Below are 18612 nucleotides of genomic sequence, written 5' to 3'. Positions count from 1 at the left end.
CTAGGATAGCTTGGCAGCTGTGTGAGTGCAGCTTGTCTTTGGTGAATAATATTCTTACACAGATTCCAGTACATGACTTTCTTTGCTAGGAGCTTCCAATTCAAATTTTTGCACACTAAAAATATCAAATCTTTGCAATTGACCACACTTTACCCTGGCTCATCTAGAGGCATGGGGTTAAGTGAGCATAGACCGCTCTACAGTTGATGCTCATTTGCAGAACCCTTGGCATATGAAACCACATAATACATAGAATTGTAATAGTTTCCACAAAATGCTCTTATTTGACATTTGAAAGTTGCAACTTAATTGACATTCATGTTTAAACCGCAACCCTATGTCAACTGTTGTATTTTATTGTGTCCTTATTGTCTTAATAAATCTTTTTATTTTTTAGAATATAAAAAAGCTCGACAAGAGATTAAAAAGAAATCATCCGATACGCTGAAGCTACAGAAGAAGGCAAAGAAAGGTAACGTTTGAAGCAGAGTGCTTTTTACAATCAAATTTTTATCTCGCTCTGCTTTGTATAATATTGGTGTTATTTGATTTGGGCCCTGTTCTCTTTCCTATAACTTGTTAAAGGCATTCATGAAATGGGAAGCATGACCTTGTACCGCCTGCTTACCCTGGCCCAACTTCACACTGGGCATTGGACAGAGCTCTTTCTTAGCACAGATGAACAGCCAAGTCTTCGTGGACCAAGGAGTGGGACGGAGGAAGGCTGTGACTGCCTACATAGTCTATAATTAACATGGACTCCACCGCTTATTAAAATAGTGTTTTTCATGCCACAATCGCTCAGTTTTCTTCAGTGACCACCAGTCTCTTAATCACTTATGTAAAAACTCACTTGGCCTCCTGCTTCCCCCTCCAATGTACTTTCTCCTTCCAAAAAAAATAACTCTTCCACTTACTAGAAGAGGCTCTGTTTCTACTAGCCAGAGCCTCCTTCCTACCTTTGAATTAAAAAGATCAGGGCTCGCCTGTCATACTTTCTCTTTCTCCCCACTTTCCTGATGCACAGAATCATCCTACACATGGATTTGTAGGTTGGTGCTGAGCTCTCAGTAATGAGTAGTATCACTAGCTATCGGTCACCACAAACACGCTAAACCCTCCACCAGCTACTGCAGACCCTGCTTCCTGGTGCTGACTCTTCCTTTGCATCAACTTGTAGTTCAGATTCTCTTCCCTGTCCTCCAGCAGTCTCATAAAAAGCCTATGCAGTCACCATCACTATATTTCCTCTATAAATACTTATCCATTCCCCTGTCAAAGCATAAGAGGTACTAATAAGGGGGAAATGTGTCATGCTTGCTGTAAGAGAAGGATTTTGTTGTAGTGCCAAGATCAAGCAAGACGTTCTACAAGCTGTCCTCCGTGCAATGGGAATGTACTGCAAAACCAACTATGTTCACTTGCAAGTGCAAGATTACATGTGGGACAGTTGAACAGTAGACAGTTTTGTAAACACTTATTCATTGCTATGAAGGAGTTGGCAAGGGTCTCTAAAATTCAGCAAATTAGGCATCACACGTTAGTACCTCAACATTGAAACACCATCTAAAAACGTTAGCAAAGAAATCCGAAGCGGTTGTGGAAAGCCCACAGCATTTTTCAAAGAAAGCTTCTGGAGAAAAATGCTCCAGCTTAATTGAAACTTCAACTACATTTTTAACTAAACGGATTCAAACTTTAAAATGTCATGGAGGTTGAAGCCTTCCGGGAATTTGCTCCTGTCTTTGATCAAAATCAGTGGTGTAGAGAAACTTGAGGGGGACCCCATGAAAGATAGATGGAGGTGGGAAGCAGGAGGCTCTATGCTGCAGACCCAGTCAGGAGCTCTTAGGCCGGGGGCCCGCTGCCAATGCACTGTGCCAGAGGGGGCCCGTGGAGCTCAGGGGCCCCCAAACGGTGGGGTCTATTGTTAAGCCACTGATCAACATGTTACCAGAAATAGGTAAAGTTGACTGGTGAATGACTGCTATGAGAGAGAACAAGAGCAATAATGTCTCGAAAGTCCTTTTTTCTGTAGTTAATGTTCGGACCCAAGAAAAATACATTGTTAACACTAGCAGGACAATCGTGTGTCAGAAAAAAGAACATTTACTGCTTGGAGGCCCTACACCAAGCAGTACATTTGGCACATGTCTCTGATCCTAAAAACGATGGTGAAATTCTGGAAGACAAAAATGGAAATGTATTTTTTTTATATATATATATATATATATATTGCCCTGAGAATCTACTACTACTATTCTAACTGGAAACATCGCTCCCATCTTTTTACCTATCCTTCTACAATATGCTACGATTAATAATGATACAATAAAATGTTAGTAGAGCCACAATAGTTGCCAACAAGGCTCCCAACAATCACAACATCCAGGACGGCAGCAATGACAGCCACCCACTGAACAAATTATCTAGGGCACCTCCATTTACGATCTTCTTATGTAAAGCGCGTAGTGTCTGTATTGCCTCTGACAAAGTTCCATTGTCTACATCATTCACTGGGACATAAATACAAAAGGCATTCCAATTTTGTTGCAAACCCTTTCTTCCATGGCCATCATAAGGTCAAGTACATAGCAATCTCGTATTATCATCATCCTCATATCACACAACTCTTTTTTATAGTATTGAGTCCACCCTTTGTAGTATTGATACACTTCACCAACTCCCATTGAGTAATCTGCAGCCATTGAGCAGTTGCCTTGGCCTGAACAATCAGTAGATGTTTCCACTGAACAACTGTGCATCATTAAACCACCAATACTCCTGACAAATGTAATTCCAAGTATTATTACCATAATACTCCACACTTCTTTTTCTTCCATGATAATAAAGTCCCTGGACGGCTCATAGGGTATTCATGTAAAACTGAGATGTTAATTCTTGGAATTAGCAAAACGGGCATGCAAGGAGACGATTGAACAGACGGCTCCCCTGTTTTGTGGTAACTGGGCATACAGTAGCTCTCCATGCTGCAGATAGTCGTCCATAAGGCTGGAGGGGTGCGCCCCTGGATGTCGATGTTATCTATTGTGGTTCTATAACCAATATTGCGTCCTACATTAATGGTGCCATTTCTTCTGAAACTTTAAGAAACAGAAGTTAATCTCATGACTGTCTGAGGACCTACTGTACTATGTATCCAAGTGCAGAATGCACTTTTTCTTTCCAGATACACACACTTCTTTAGTGCATCCTGACTAACATCAGTAGGATTTCATAAAGACATGAGCCTACAGGAAAAATATGATACCAGAAAGCCATTTCTCATGGGCAAAAACAGATCCAGTGATTTTAAATCCTGGCCTATGAACACAATCTGGGGGTAAAGGGTTCACCAAATAACGACTTCACTCGATTGGTGGGTGTGTTACACCTAAAAACCCAAAATCTAGTGTAGTAGGACTACCTACTTTCTTCATTCATATGATCTCATCCTTAATATCCAGTCTATCTGTAAGGATATTTAAAACGTCTGCTGAGGAGTCCTATTTTGTGGCATTGACTAGAATAACGTACTACCCTCACATGCGTTATTTGCATTTGGGCCTTAATCCCACACAAGTATAGATGCAAAAGACATAAAGCTGTTCTTGGGGGTACTTCTTTAGTTGAATGTAGCCGTCTAATCCTGTGGCATGAGGAATTAGAGCAAATGAAACAAGGCTCATTGGTACTTTCTGAACCTATGTCTAGCACATTTTGATACCACATATTATCTAATAATCTGGTCTGACCATTTTAAGATACATTAGAATGAATAGAAAGTTCTCTTCACAGGTGTATAATGCTAGAACTAAAAGACACGCTGCTATAGAAGAGCAACAATAGAAAAGATGGCATTAAGAGAATAAATAAGAGAAAACAAAAATGCATAACATTCATGCTGTTTTTCCAAATAATTTTCCAAAGGCAGAGATGAAGGGGGTATTTCTATGAAGACAATCTCCCCCCCCCCCATTCTTCTATTTACAGTGTCTATGATGTTTGGTGTGATGATGGATTCAGAGAGATGTCGGTAAGGTGGAACCATGGCTTCTTGATGTTGGTTTTGACTGCTTGTGGGAGTAGACATTGTTCACAAAGAAAAGTCAGTCGAACTTGGGATCCTTTTAGGACATACATCCAAATGTAAACTTGTTGGCTATTTGTTATGTGTTGGACTTCCTGGTGATTGTTGGGTACCTTTCTCTGGAACACCCATTTAGGAAAGAACTTAGCAGCCTTCATTAGCTCTAAAATATGCTGTAATATGGATCTCTGTGGTATTTCACCTAAAAAGGTGTTTTTGGCACTTGTATTTAGGATATTAGAGAAGTGTGTGTGTGTATATATATGTATGTATGTGTGTGTGTGTGTGTGTACATATACCTTTGCCAGACCTCTTACTCAGTAAGGACTACAAGAGCACACCTTTCAGAGTCATGAACAAAGAGGTGAAAATTGTAAGTGTAGTTAGACAGACCCAAAGTGGGACATCTGCACAGAGCTTTACGAAATTCAAGAAAGCTAGTTACATGATCTGATGTCCCTAACAGTAGCTCAGGTGTGGCCTTGCAGGTAAGAATCAACAATACCCTTTGTCAATAAAAGAAATTTGAGACCCCAATAAGTTGTTTTCATTTGCCCTAAATCCACTTATATCTGAACTTTCAACAGGAAACCTTAAGCAATTATTGAAGAGTAGCCATATCAGTACTGTTAAAATCAATAACTCTCCTTTCAATGTCCTTTCTAACCACTTCTTAGTGGCTAGGATGGCCACTGTTCCAGTTCAGGGTGGCACAAGGGTGGGTAGATCAGTGAACACATATTTTTCTTTCCTCATCATTAATCCGTTGGCTCCTCTGCAGGATACCTCACCAATCATTGAACATCTGCAACAGGCTTTGTATAATTTGCAACAAACTCCTCTATTCTGGTGGTATCAAAATTACATGTTCGATGGCATCTGTCGCTGTAGATACGCATGTTCTGCAATAGCTCGCCATCTGGTGTTGGGCCGGAGTGTTACAAGTTGTTTTTGTTCGAAGAAGTCTTTCGAGTCACGGGACCGAGTGACTCCTCCTTTTGTCTCCATTGCGCATGGGCGTCGACTCTATCCTCGATTGTTTTTTTTCCGCCATCGGGTTCGGACGTGTTCCTGTCGCTCCGAGTTTCGGAACGGAAAATTAGCTAATTTCGGAAGATTTTCGTCGGTATTGTTGCGTTCGGGATCGGCGTACTTCCATTCAACACCGCATCGAAGATCGAACAGCTCCGGTGCCCTTCGGGGTAGTTTTTTCGATCCTCCGTCGGGGCCTGGTCGGCCCGACCGCGTGCTGAAGAACGCCGATGGAACGGACCCCGTTTCGTTTCTGCCCCAAATGCCACAATAAATACCCCTACACAGACCAACACTTGGTCTGCAACCTGTGCCTGTCACCTGAGCACAGCGAAGACACCTGCGAGGCCTGTCGTGCGTTCCGGTCCCGAAAAACACTCCGAGACCGTCGAGCCAGAAGACTTCAGATGGCGTCCGCACCGACAGCCCACCGGGAGTTCGAGGAACAGGAAGAGGAAGGTACCTTCTCGATCCAAGACTCCGACTCCGAAGGATTCGACGATACACAAACCGTGAGTAAGACGTCGAAAACCACACAGAGGAAGATTTACAAGGCCCAGGGGACGCCACTGCCACCAGGCCATGGCTCGACCCATAAATTCGGTGACCGACCATCGGCACCGAAAAAGGCCCAAACAGTGCCGAGATCGTCCGACTCCGGTCGAGACACCAGCACGCAGCCTTCTCGGGACCGAGAAAGTGCTGGAGACAAGCCTCGACACCGAGATGCCGGTGTGGACACGGCTCCACGCCGAGACAGCGGCACAGAAACAGATCGACGCCGAGAGGTTTCGGCCCCGAAAAGGAAAAAAGTCACCTCGGAGCCGAAAAAACACGCAGACAAAGTTTCGATGCCGAAACAAACTGCAAGCGAGCCAGCTTCAGGCTCTTATACAGAAGAGCACTCGCTAACCTCCCAAATGCAGAAGCATAGGTTTGAGGAAGAGCTACAAGCAACTGATGTGGACCATACGCAAAAGCGTATCTTCATTCAGCAGGGGACAGGAAAAATAAGCACCCTTCCCCCCATTAGGAGAAAGAGGAGGTTGGAGTTACACACGGAACAAACACCACAACCAAAAGTGGTGAAAAGAGTTACACCACCACCCTCACCTCCGCCCGTGATTGACGTTTCACCAGCACAAACTCCATCACACTCCCCAGCTCACACCACCATGAGCCAGGGTGACCAAGATCAGGACGCATGGGACCTATACGACGCCCCAGTGTCAGATAACAGTCCGGAGGCATACCCTGCGAAGCCATCTCCACCAGAAGACAGCACCGCGTACTCTCAAGTGGTGGCTAGAGCAGCACAATTTCACCACGTAAGCCTCCACTCAGAACAGGTCGAGGATGATTTCTTATTCAACACACTCTCCTCCACCCACAGCTCATACCAAAGCCTGCCTATGCTCCCTGGTATGCTCCGCCACGCAAAAGACATCTTTAAGGAGCCGGTTAAAAGTAGGGCAATCACACCAAGGGTAGAAAAAAAGTATAAGCCGCCTCCTACGGACCCGGTTTTCATCACTACACAGCTGCCACCAGACTCTGTCGTTGTAGGAGCAGCTAGGAAAAGGGCCAACTCGCACACATCTGGAGATGCACCACCCCCAGATAAAGAAAGCCGCAAGTTTGATGCAGCTGGTAAAAGAGTCGCAGCACAAGCTGCAAACCAGTGGCGCATCGCGAACTCCCAGGCACTACTTGCGCGCTATGACAGAGCCCACTGGGACGAGATGCAACATCTCATTGAACATCTGCCCAAGGACTTACAAAATAGGGCAAAACAAGTGGTTGAGGAGGGACAGGCCATCTCCAACAACCAGATCCGCTCCTCCATGGACACTGCAGATACAGCTGCACGGACAATTAATACATCTGTAACTATCAGAAGGCATGCATGGCTCCGAACGTCTGGATTTAAACCAGAGATTCAACAAGCAGTTCTCAATATGCCTTTTAATGAAAAAGAACTGTTCGGTCCAGAAGTGGACACAGCGATTGAGAAACTCAAAAAAGATACGGACACTGCCAAAGCCATGGGCGCACTCTACTCCCCGCAGAGCAGAGGGAATTACAGCTCATTCCGTAAAACGCCCTTTCGAGGGGGGTTTCGGGGTCAAAGCACACAAGCCAGCACCTCACAAGCCACACCGTCCAGTTACCAAGGACAGTATAGAGGAGGTTTTCGGGGACAATATAGAGGAGGGCAATTCCCTAGAAATAGAGGAAGATTCCAAAGCCCCAAAACCCCTACTACTAAACAGTGACTCACATGTCACTCACCCCCTCCACACAACACCAGTGGGGGGACGAATAGGTCATTATTACAGAGCATGGGAGAAAATCACTACAGACACTTGGGTTCTAGCAATTATCCAACATGGTTATTGCATAGAATTTCTACAATTCCCTCCAAACATACCACCAAAAGCACAAAATTTAACAACACACCATTCCAATCTCCTGGAGATATAAGTGCAGGCACTATTGCAAAAGAATGCAATCGAATTAGTGCCAAACACACAAATAAACACAGGAGTTTACTCACTGTACTTTCTGATACCAAAGAAGGACAAAACACTGAGACCAATCCTAGACCTCAGAGTAGTGAACACTTTCATCAAATCAGACCACTTCCACATGGTCACACTACAAGAAGTATTGCCATTGCTAAAGCTGCACGATTACATGGCCACTTTAGACCTCAAGGATGCTTATTTCCATATACCAATACACCCATCGCACAGGAAATACCTAAGGTTTGTATTCAAAGGAATACATTACCAATTCAAGGTACTGCCTTTCGGATTAACAACCGCACCAAGAGTCTTTACCAAATGTCTAGCGGTAGTCGCAGCACACATAAGAAGGCAGCAAATACATGTGTTCCCATATCTAGACGACTGGCTAATCAAGGCCCATTCGTTAATAGAGTGCTCAAATCACACAAATCATATCATACAAACCCTCTTCAAACTAGGGTTCACCGTCAATTTCACAAAATCCAAAATTCTGCCACGCAAGGTACAACAATACCTAGGAGCCATAATAGACACATCAAAAGGAGTAGCCACTCCAAGTCCACAAAGAATTCAAAATTTCAACACCATCATACAACGCATGTATCCAACACAAAACATACAAGCAAAGATGGTATTACAACTCCTAGGCATGATGTCATCATGCATAGCCATTGTCCCAAACGCAAGACTGCACATGAGGCCCCTACAACAATGCCTAGCATCACAGTGGTCTCAAGCACAGGGTCACCTTCTAGATCTGGTGTTAATAGACCGCCAAACTTACCTCTCGCTTCTGTGGTGGAACAACATAAATTTAAACAAGGGGCGGCCTTTCCAAGACCCAGTGCCACAATACGTAATAACAACAGATGCTTCCATGACAGGGTGGGGAGCACACCTCGATCAACACAGCATACAAGGACAATGGAACGTACATCAAACAAAACTGCATATCAATCACCTAGAACTTCTAGCAGTTTTTCAAGCACTAAAAGCTTTCCAACCAATAATAGTTCACAAATACATTCTTGTCAAAACAGACAACATGACAACAATGTATTATCTAAACAAGCAGGGGGGGACGCACTCCACGCAGTTAAGCCTGCTAGCACAAAAAATTTGGCATTGGGCAATTCACAACCAAATTCGCCTAATTGCACAGTTTATACCAGGGATACAAAATCAACTCGCAGACAATCTCTCTCGAGATCACCAACAGGTCCACGAATGGGAAATTCACCCCCAAATTCTGAACACTTATTTCAAACTCTGGGGAACACCTCAGATAGACTTGTTTGCAACAAGGGAGAACTCAAAATGCCAAAACTTCGCATCCAGATACCCACACAAACAATCCCAAGGCAATGCCCTATGGATGAACTGGTCAGGGATATTTGCTTACGCTTTTCCTCCTCTCCCTCTCCTTCCTTACCTGGTAAACAAACTCAGTCAAAGCAAACTCAAACTCATATTGATAGCACCAACTTGGGCAAGGCAACCCTGGTACACAACGCTGCTAGACCTATCAGTGGTACCCTGCATCAAATTGCCCAACAGGCCAGATCTGTTGACACAGCACAACCAAAAGATCAGGCACCCAGATCCAGCATCGCTGAATCTAGCAATCTGGCTCCTGAAATCCTAGAATTCGGGCACTTACAACTTACCCAAGAATGTATGGAAGTCATAAAACAAGCCAGAAGGCCATCCACCAGGCACTGCTATGCAAGTAAATGGAAGAGGTTTGTTTGCTACTGCCATATTAATCAAATACAACCATTACACACAACTCCAGAACAGGTAGTGGGTTACTTGCTTCACTTACAAAAATCTAACCTAGCTTTCTCTTCCATTAAGATTCACCTTGCAGCAATATCTGCATACCTGCAAACTACCTATTCAACTTCCCTATATAGGATACCAGTCATTAAAGCATTCATGGAGGGCCTTAGGAGAATTATACCACCAAGAACACCACCTGTTCCTTCATGGAACCTAAATGTTGTCCTAACTAGACTTATGGGTCCACCTTTTGAACCCATGCACTCCTGCGACATACAGTTCCTAACCTGGAAGGTGGCATTTCTCATCGCCATTACTTCCCTAAGAAGAGTAAGCGAGATTCAGGCGTTTACTATACAGGAACCTTTTATACAACTACACAAAAATAAAGTCGTCCTAAGAACCAATCCTAAATTTTTGCCAAAGGTTATTTCACCGTTCCATCTAAATCAAACAGTGGAACTTCCAGTGTTCTTTCCACAGCCAGATACCGTAGCTGAAAGGGCACTACATACATTAGATGTCAAAAGAGCATTAATGTATTACATTGACAGAACAAAAAACATCAGAAAGACTAAACAACTCTTTATTGCATTTCAAAAACCTCACGCAGGAAACCCAATTTCAAAACAAGGTATAGCCAGATGGATAGTTAAATGCATCCAAATCTGCTACCTTAAAGCTAAACGACAGCTGCCCATTACACCAAGGGCACACTCAACCAGAAAGAAAGGTGCTACCATGGCCTTTCTAGGAAACATCCCAATGCAAGAAATATGTAAGGCAGCCACATGGTCTACGCCTCACACATTCACCAAGCACTACTGTGTAGACGTGTTATCCGCACAACAAGCCACAGTAGGTCAAGCCGTATTAAGGACATTATTTCAGACTACTTCCACTCCTACAGGCTGATCCACCGCTTTTGGGGAAATAACTGCTTACTAGTCTATGCAGAACATGCGTATCTACAGCGACAGATGCCATCGAACTGAAAATGTCACTTACCCAGTGTACATCTGTTCGTGGCATCAGTCGCAGTAGATTCGCATGTGCCCACCCGCCTCCCCGGGAGCCTGTAGCAGTTTGGAAGTTACCTTCAATTATTTATATATGTATCATCTCAACCTTAAATAGGTGCATACTTAGTCACTCCATTGCATGGGCACTATTACTACAATTCAACTCCTACCTCACCCTCTGCGGGGAAAAATAATCGAGGATAGAGTCGACGCCCATGCACAATGGAGACAAAAGGAGGAGTCACTCGGTCCCGTGACTCGAAAGACTTCTTCGAACAAAAACAACTTGTAACACTCCGGCCCAACACCAGATGGCGAGCTATTGCAGAACATGCGAATCTACTGCGACTGATGCCACGAACAGATGTACACTGGGTAAGTGACATTTTCATTATTACCCGTTTTAAAAACTCCTCTATCCCAGTTGTATCAAAGTCCTGCTCAAAATCACCCTCAAGATAGTTATCTATACCCCTACTTATACTATCCAAGAATTCTTCCTCTATCTGTGTGTTTTGAGGTATTAATTCTTCTAGCTCTGCAATCCTGAGGGGGTGCAGTCATGTGTGATGCTATTAATTGTGTTTGACCAATGACTTTGTGTTTCACCACTGCACATATTAGTTGCTCAATGTTCACCAGTAGCACATTATATGTTTTGTTCAGTTTAGCCGCCTATTGGCTTTGACATGGCATTAGCCATTACTTTCTGTATTCAGTTTAGCCACCTATTGGCTTTGACATTGCATTAGCCATTACTTTCTGTATTCATTTTCGCTGCCTATTGGCTTTGACATTGCATTAGCCATTACATTTTGTATTCAGCTTAGCTGCCTATTGGCTTTGACATGATATTAGACATCACATTTTGTATTCAGATCAGCTGCCTATTGGCTTTGACATGACATTAGACATTACATTTGATATTTAGGTTAGCTGCCTATTGCCTTTAACGTGGAGTTAGACATTGCAGTTGAGAATCCAAGCTGTATTTTTCCAAGCTATGTTTTTCCACAAGATGAACCAAGCTGTTTTCTTCATACCAGACTAGACCTGATAAGAGAGAGTACATTTGGTGTTTTCCTTTCTGCTAAGGCTTGGGAGGAGGAGAAGTCTAGGAGATCTGGCCAGTCTCCAAAGGCTTGCGTAGTTTTCCCGAGTCTGAGAGGAGGGGGCACGCTTTTGTAAGGATGACTCTGGGCTTCAGAGATTTAGATTTGAATCTGCTTGACTTCAGGCTGGAACTTTGCGCCAGTTGCCAGTCTCCCGTGTGGGTAGATAATCTCTTTCTCGCAGTTGACCGGAGTCATCAACTTGCAGACCCCAGAAAGATGAAGCTGTACATAGGTCTCACACGGTGATTAATTTTATTTTTACGCTTTGCATTCAATATCTTATATATAACCTGCTGTGTACATTGCAACTGAGAAGTACTGTGATATATTTTGTTTTCATTGCTGTTACTACTTTTACTCTTTTGAACGTGTGCTTGAAATCTATTAGTTCGTCTCTCAAGAACTTGTGGGTGGGGAAGAATTAACAATAAAGGTCTTCTTTGAACTCAGAAGTGCATTCCAGAGATGTTCTGTAAGCTCTTATACGAGATAAGTAGGAAGGCAGAACAGCATGTTGATGTATATTTTCTGGGGACCTAAAGGTAATGTGCAGTCAATACTTGGTGTTCAGGGATTTCTCCTTTTAATGCATTATTAGATAGTGCTGGTGTTGGTGCTGTGCTGGGGTCAGTGCCATTGGAGAGGGCAACAATCTGATCATTATAAAGATAGCTAACTAATTCAGGGATCTGCTGTGATTGATCACTCGCTGACTGTTGAGACATTTGCTTAGCTCAGTCATCCTTTACAGTTACTTATCTAGATCAAAACAATGATACCAGACTTGAAGATATCGCAGATCTTTTCAAAGGTTCCTCTTCAGTTCTTAAGAGCTTCTGATACCTTTGCTGATGTCTCCATTATGTTGATGTCTAATAGTGATACCGCTGTGGATGGTAGTATTCTCTTCAGGTGGGATGGTATAATCCAATCCTGAAGGTTAATGCATCTGATGTCTGTCTGAGTGGTCAGCAGAATTTACTCTGGCCTCCTATACCTTAAATAAAACTCATCTAAAAAGTATTTTGGGTACTGTCATCAGAAGTGTTTAATTTTGGCACAGTCAATTTGGCGCCTTGCTGCTTTTGTTTTTAGTTTATCTGATCTTCCTTTTTAACCCTTCTAATACATTTTTATAATGTGGTGTTCTTTGGCAGGGCAACAGTCTGCTTGACATTAAGACATAGTGGGGCAATATGCATTTTGCCTACATTGTTTGTGTTTGACCCATACTGTATTATCTATCATAAACCTCATTACTGTCCCTGAGAATCCTTGTGTGTCCATTGATTTATTAGAAAATGGAAGGTCTCCCTTTCTGATACAAGATCATGTTGCTCCTGTAGCTATGAGGAATGCATACTTATTATTATTTCCTCATCTGGGTTGTGTGTTACTGATAATACTGGACAGCACCTTTATTGTGTATACCCTCCCACATAATTCGTCTGGAAGGGATTTCCTCCCCTCACAATACACTTCTCTGTCCACTTTGAGGTGGAGTCACCATTGGGGGTTCTTGATATTTTTGCTGTGGCAGTACCTGTTGTGCTTGAGGCATTGCTGGTTGCTGCACATTTTGTGGTGGCGCCTGAGGCACATATAATATTTACAGGTTTGACTGTGGTTGTACTGCTGCATTTCCTGGCTGATTGTAGACTGCTGTCCTTCCATTTTGCTCATCCCATCTCTTAGTTCTGCAGTCTCTAATAAAACGGCCACATCTCTGATGACCTATCCTACCTCTTCCTAGTCCTCCTCGTCCTCCTCTACTTCCCTGTGTCCTTACATCATCCTGTTGCTGTGGATACTGTTGTTGAGTGGTCCCTGGAATGATCCCACAGACCTTAGTCATCTGAGTGGTGGATGCTACTACAGCTCCTTCCACTGCTCATTTTTTTTTCAACTTTTGATACACTAACTTAGCTGCTGCTTTGTCTATCACCTCCTGTTTCGTGCTTTCTCGCTCCAGTTTTTTTTTACAAAAATGGACCGCATGTGCCTGTATCTCTGTCCAGGGCTAAGCTTCTAATGCCACTATATTATGTAGGCCAGGGGTCTACAACATATCTGTAACAAGAGCTACTTATGTTCAATGAAAATAATTCTGAGCTACTAATATTATTAGTCTTGTAATAGTAATTAATGTTAGACAAGATTACATTAGTAGTCACCCCATGCAGTATTACCAGCAGGGATCACTTCAGTGCATCAAGCAGGGCTGCCAGGTGTAATGTAAAAAGGTGTTTTCAATTTGGAATGCTGCTGCACTGGTAACACATGACTGCCATCACTGCAGTGCACCTGGCACCAAGGTAATAGCAATATTGCATGATTTATCACTCAAATATCAACTTGAAATATCATCTCATATACACAGTTTTAAATTGTGGGATACATACATTATTTCAACCACACAATCTTCAAATTTAGCAGGCATGGATGCACACTGGAAAGCTACTTCCAGGTGGCTGGAGAGATATTTGTAGCTCACTAGCAACTCGTTGGAGAAGCCTGATCTAGGCTCTCCTGTACATCAGAGGGTAACCCTTTTTCCATTACATTATAAAATAATATAATATTTCATCCTGTTACCTCCCAACCCTCACCTACTTCTTGGGTCCACTTCTCTTTCATCCTAATACGGAACTGAGCAGGACCTTCATTGGGCTGCATTGACTGAGCCATGAGAGATCCAGTGTCTGGCCTATCAGGATACATTTTCCTCAGCTGATCATAAACCACTGTCCTTTCCAAAGTAAATGGAGACCCATCATATCTAGTCTCAGTGAGGGCAACTTTTCTCACCCCATCCTTTTGAATAACAGTGTCTGTTCATCTCCTATAAGAGATCTAAGCAGACTCTTTATGTCCCCTACTGCCAAGATGATGCCTGCAGTTTACTTTTCCAAATCCTAATCGATTCCTTGCTCCAGCTGTAAGTGGCAGTAACAATTTGCTAACATTTTCCTTGTCCGTTTGTGGCCAAGGAACATAATGAGGTGCCCTAGGTCCCTTCAGTTTCAGAGGGATCTGATGTAAGAGTGTGGTAGAATGCTGGGGATTGTTCTGGCTAGGATATTTCTGCCACACGCGTAAACATTTCCAAGTATAGGGATAATCACAGTCAAGATCTCACTCACCCTAGAGAATGCAATACTCAGCACTCACCTATTGTGTGGCTCAAAGCACTCCTCTTCTTGTGACCATGGACTCATCTGTGAAGCTAACCATTCAGTCCGATCTCCTAAATTATTTACATATGGCACAACACTGTACCAGCTATTCCCTCCATAAGCAACTATCTCAGTAGATGTGAGATCTGTGATGTGCAGAACTCATTGTAACCTCATCTGTTGTGCTGGTTTATCATATAGTATTAATCCTCCTACAGCCTCACAAGATCCCATCCTAGGGTCTGGCCGGCCATGTGTTCTCCGAAACTGAGACCGCTCAAGGTCTATCGCTCGAGTTTTCCTAACTCTGGAAAACATCTCCTGTTCTCCCTCTCTAATATCAATACGATAAGGCAATCCCCTTGCATTTTTTGTGTGATCCACATCAATAAGGGGACTTTCATGAATACCAACATCTTAGGTAAGGTGTCTAGCTTTTGGGGTTGAAGCAGTTCACCCATACTATCCACATGCTTGTGTATAGCCGCTATACTATTTGTTATTCTCCCAAAGCCTACCTGAATTTGTTCTGAAAAGGCACTGTGATATCCGTCTCTCCTCATTTCCTTTGCATGTCTCCTACTCTCACGTCTCAGTAACCATTTTTGAACACTTTCTGGTGAAAAGTTCCCCTTCTCCCAAGGTGGTAGACTACCTTCAGTCCTATCTTTCTTGGGCTACTGGCCATCAAGCCTACTAGCAGCCGTGTCCACATAGTTACTCCACCTAGCATCATCTGCATCGCTTTGCTGTCAGATAGACATTTGTTCCCTAACTACCTTTCCTGTCTTTTGTGTCTCTTTTCTGCCACAAATGTTCTGTTGCTGATGAAACATGTGGCTGGTCATCACTACCTCCTGGACTTTGCTCTTTGCTTCTATCCTCCTGGGGAGAGGCTGGGTCTAAATGTTGTGTGAAATGTGATTCAAGTTGTCCCGAAAACTGGGAGCGTACTCTTACTTGCTACCTGTGTGTGCTCGCATGATTTGGCTTTGGCATTTGTGGGGCAACATTAGGGGTATCTTCTGGAGATCGTGAAGGGGTCTCAATTTCGGGGTTCTCAAATTCTACTGCGACCTGTTGTAGCTGCACCAGTGGATAAATGCTAGGTACCTTGGGAGAAGTGTGCATATGCTCATATGGGGGAACAGACGGGGCCCTAGGGGTCTTAACTTTTGAGGAGTACTTAGATTTTTCACAAAAAACTTTTCATAAAGTCAAAATAGCTTCTCTTTTGTGATTTGGTTCCTGCATACTGCACGGTATGTAATAGAATGCTCAATTATTGTATCATCGAATGTCCCTTCTTTTGGCCTGGGATATGTATATTTTTGGGTGGCTTTAAACTATTCTAAAGAATATTGTTGCAATTTTCTCTGATTACTTGGAAAAACCTTCTGCATATGTGTTAAATGAGTCTCCATGATAACTTGTATTTCCAGTACTTCACAGTTCAACCTTTTTATCTATCTGGTCAAATACTACTCCTCTTTTAAAACCTGCGCAAGTATTTCAAAAACAGATACATTTCAGCAACTTTTGTCCTTGTCAATTATGCAATACACATTAAAATAACATTATGTAGCATTGCACAACTACTGTGGCCACCTTTCATTCAAACACACACGCACTCACCATCAGCATTTTAAAAACACTTCAACTATTTTCTAAATGTAAATCACAATTTTTTCTTAACTGTAAACACAACTGGCGACTCCTACTCACTTCCCTCCAGGCTTGGAGAGAACAACCTTTTCAAATCAATGCGTCCCTCAGGCCATGGAATGACTTCTGGACATTAGGTCCAGGATAGTAATTTAAGTGATCAGATTGTACTTGAAGGTAAAGTTTATCAACATCAGTCTTTCCTCTGTCCCTCTATGTCAAACATTGGAACACATATTGGCATCTTCCAATTTCCAGTTACCCACATTGACTACTTCCACTTTTATATTGGGAATAGCAAGTGAACTGGATATGCAGTGCTGAACTACTTCTAAACATAAATCATAATTTTTCTAACTCTAAACAGTAAATACATTGTCGCCCCGGGTCACTTTTCTCCACGCTCAGAGACGATAACCTTTTCAAATTATGCGTCTGTTAGGCCATGATATGACTTCTGGACAATAGGTCCAGGATAGTAATTTGAGTCCTTAGATCGTAACTGGAGGTAAAGTTAAGTGGCATCAGCTTCTCAGCTGTCTGTCTGTCAAACATTGTAACACATATTGACACCTTCTAATTTCAAATTACTCACATTGACCAGTTCTGGCCTTATGTTGGGAATTACAAGTGAACCAGTTATGAGCCAGTTATGTAGCGCCTTTCCTGATATTGTGCAATACATGTACACAATCATGTATGTGATAAATCGGGTCTGGTGGGTTAGTGGACTAATGCGTACTCTGTAGGGGCCTGTGTTAGATCTCATGGTCACAGGTTCAAATCCCAGCAGGCCCACTCAATCTTTCATCCTTCTGAGGTTGATAAAATGAGTACCATTGAGTTTGGTAACAATAAACATCTGTTATTCAGCACCAAGATACCCTTCTGGGTGACTGTGTGCTTTACAAATACACGTTATGTGTGTTTCATGTTATGTTATAAACTTATATCTCTAATAACATATCTCCTTAACTCATATATCTACATCTGTGTTTACCATTGCAAAGGGAAACAAGTCATACAGTATATACACAACATGGAACATAGTCCGCATTGTCCTCACCCTTAAAAGACGGAAATCCCCTTATCCTTCCCAACCCCTGTGCACAGGCAGAACTTCAGAGAAAACTGTCTGCATACCTCATCAAAAGGTGCGCAATAATCTATGCAGCAAGGTGAGGTGGTCTTCGGGTGTCCGCAGTTGGGTGAGGGCGAAGAGGGACTCTAAAGCTGGCTCGACAACTGTTGTAGGGTGACTCAAAACTTAAAAATTAAGAAAAGACAGACTCCTCTTCAGCAGTGTGAAGACAGCTCTTAACTGTTGTGACAGGGAGAGTGGCAAGTCCACATCAGTAAACAGCTGGGCTCAATTTGCTGCTTCACAGGCAGCTTCTTTTATACAGAGTCAGACAATACTTCATTACAAAATGTCAAAACAATGAATCACTACATAGTTATACATTAGTTGTGGAAAAACGTCATGCCACCTGTGACCCTATGACCCTAAAACTTAACCTGAATTACTACATATCATTCATTGCAGGTCTAACAATGCTTAACAAACTAACCATTCTCCGTGCCGGAATATATGTGTGTTTGTGCTTTATCATGCTGCTCCAAAAGTCTCCTTCTCCGATTCTTCAATCACCTTCACTCACATTCTTGTTTGACTAGGATAACAGAATTCGTGCCTGTGTGCTAGTAACATACATTCTTTCAAGCTCATGAACACGGGTTGTCTTTTAACTATGACCTTCCAAGTGATGCATTCTACTTTCAAGTGAACACTTCACCTTTCTATCTTTGACATGGCTTTGTGGCCTGCACAGCATGTATAGCTATGTGACGCTGTTTATTGTTGTCTGCTGTTGCACCTTGTTTTCATATTTCACATTTCCCATAACACCAGGATTGTTGCTTCCACGTTGAGAAGGGAAATTGCTCCGTGTGTGGAGCACTGCTCCTTGGATTTACAAGTCTGTGGATGAGGACTACGGTCTACCAGTGTGTATTCTGAAGGAAACAGTACTTTGCTTGTGTCTTATTGTATTAATTGCCCCGAAGTCAGCAACAGCCAGAGTACCTCTGAAGTTTCTATGAATTAATGACCTACACCAGTAGTGGAAGTGGGTGGCAACCTCCAAAGAAAGGTTTTGGTCAGCAACACTTATTTATTTTTCCTGCTCAGTGCAATAG

At 42.8% G+C, this 18612-nt stretch overlaps 1 protein-coding gene across 6 annotated transcripts in view; it reads left to right on the top strand.

Moving 5' to 3' along the window:
* The window catches only part of MTSS1 (MTSS I-BAR domain containing 1), a 451322-nt gene that overhangs the window by 341363 nt on the left and 91347 nt on the right, over positions 1–18612 (top strand). For all 6 annotated transcript variants that reach the window (XM_069220729.1, XM_069220724.1, XM_069220725.1 and 3 more), the window contains exon 6: positions 398–472. In XM_069220729.1, coding sequence (XP_069076830.1) covers positions 398–472 — 75 coding nt within the window. The remainder of the gene's footprint in view (positions 1–397; positions 473–18612) is intronic.

This window comes from Pleurodeles waltl, chromosome 2_2 (assembly GCF_031143425.1).
Source record: "Pleurodeles waltl isolate 20211129_DDA chromosome 2_2, aPleWal1.hap1.20221129, whole genome shotgun sequence".
Taxonomy (NCBI): Eukaryota; Metazoa; Chordata; class Amphibia; order Caudata; family Salamandridae; genus Pleurodeles; species Pleurodeles waltl.
This window is presented reverse-complemented; position numbering and strand designations above follow the sequence as displayed.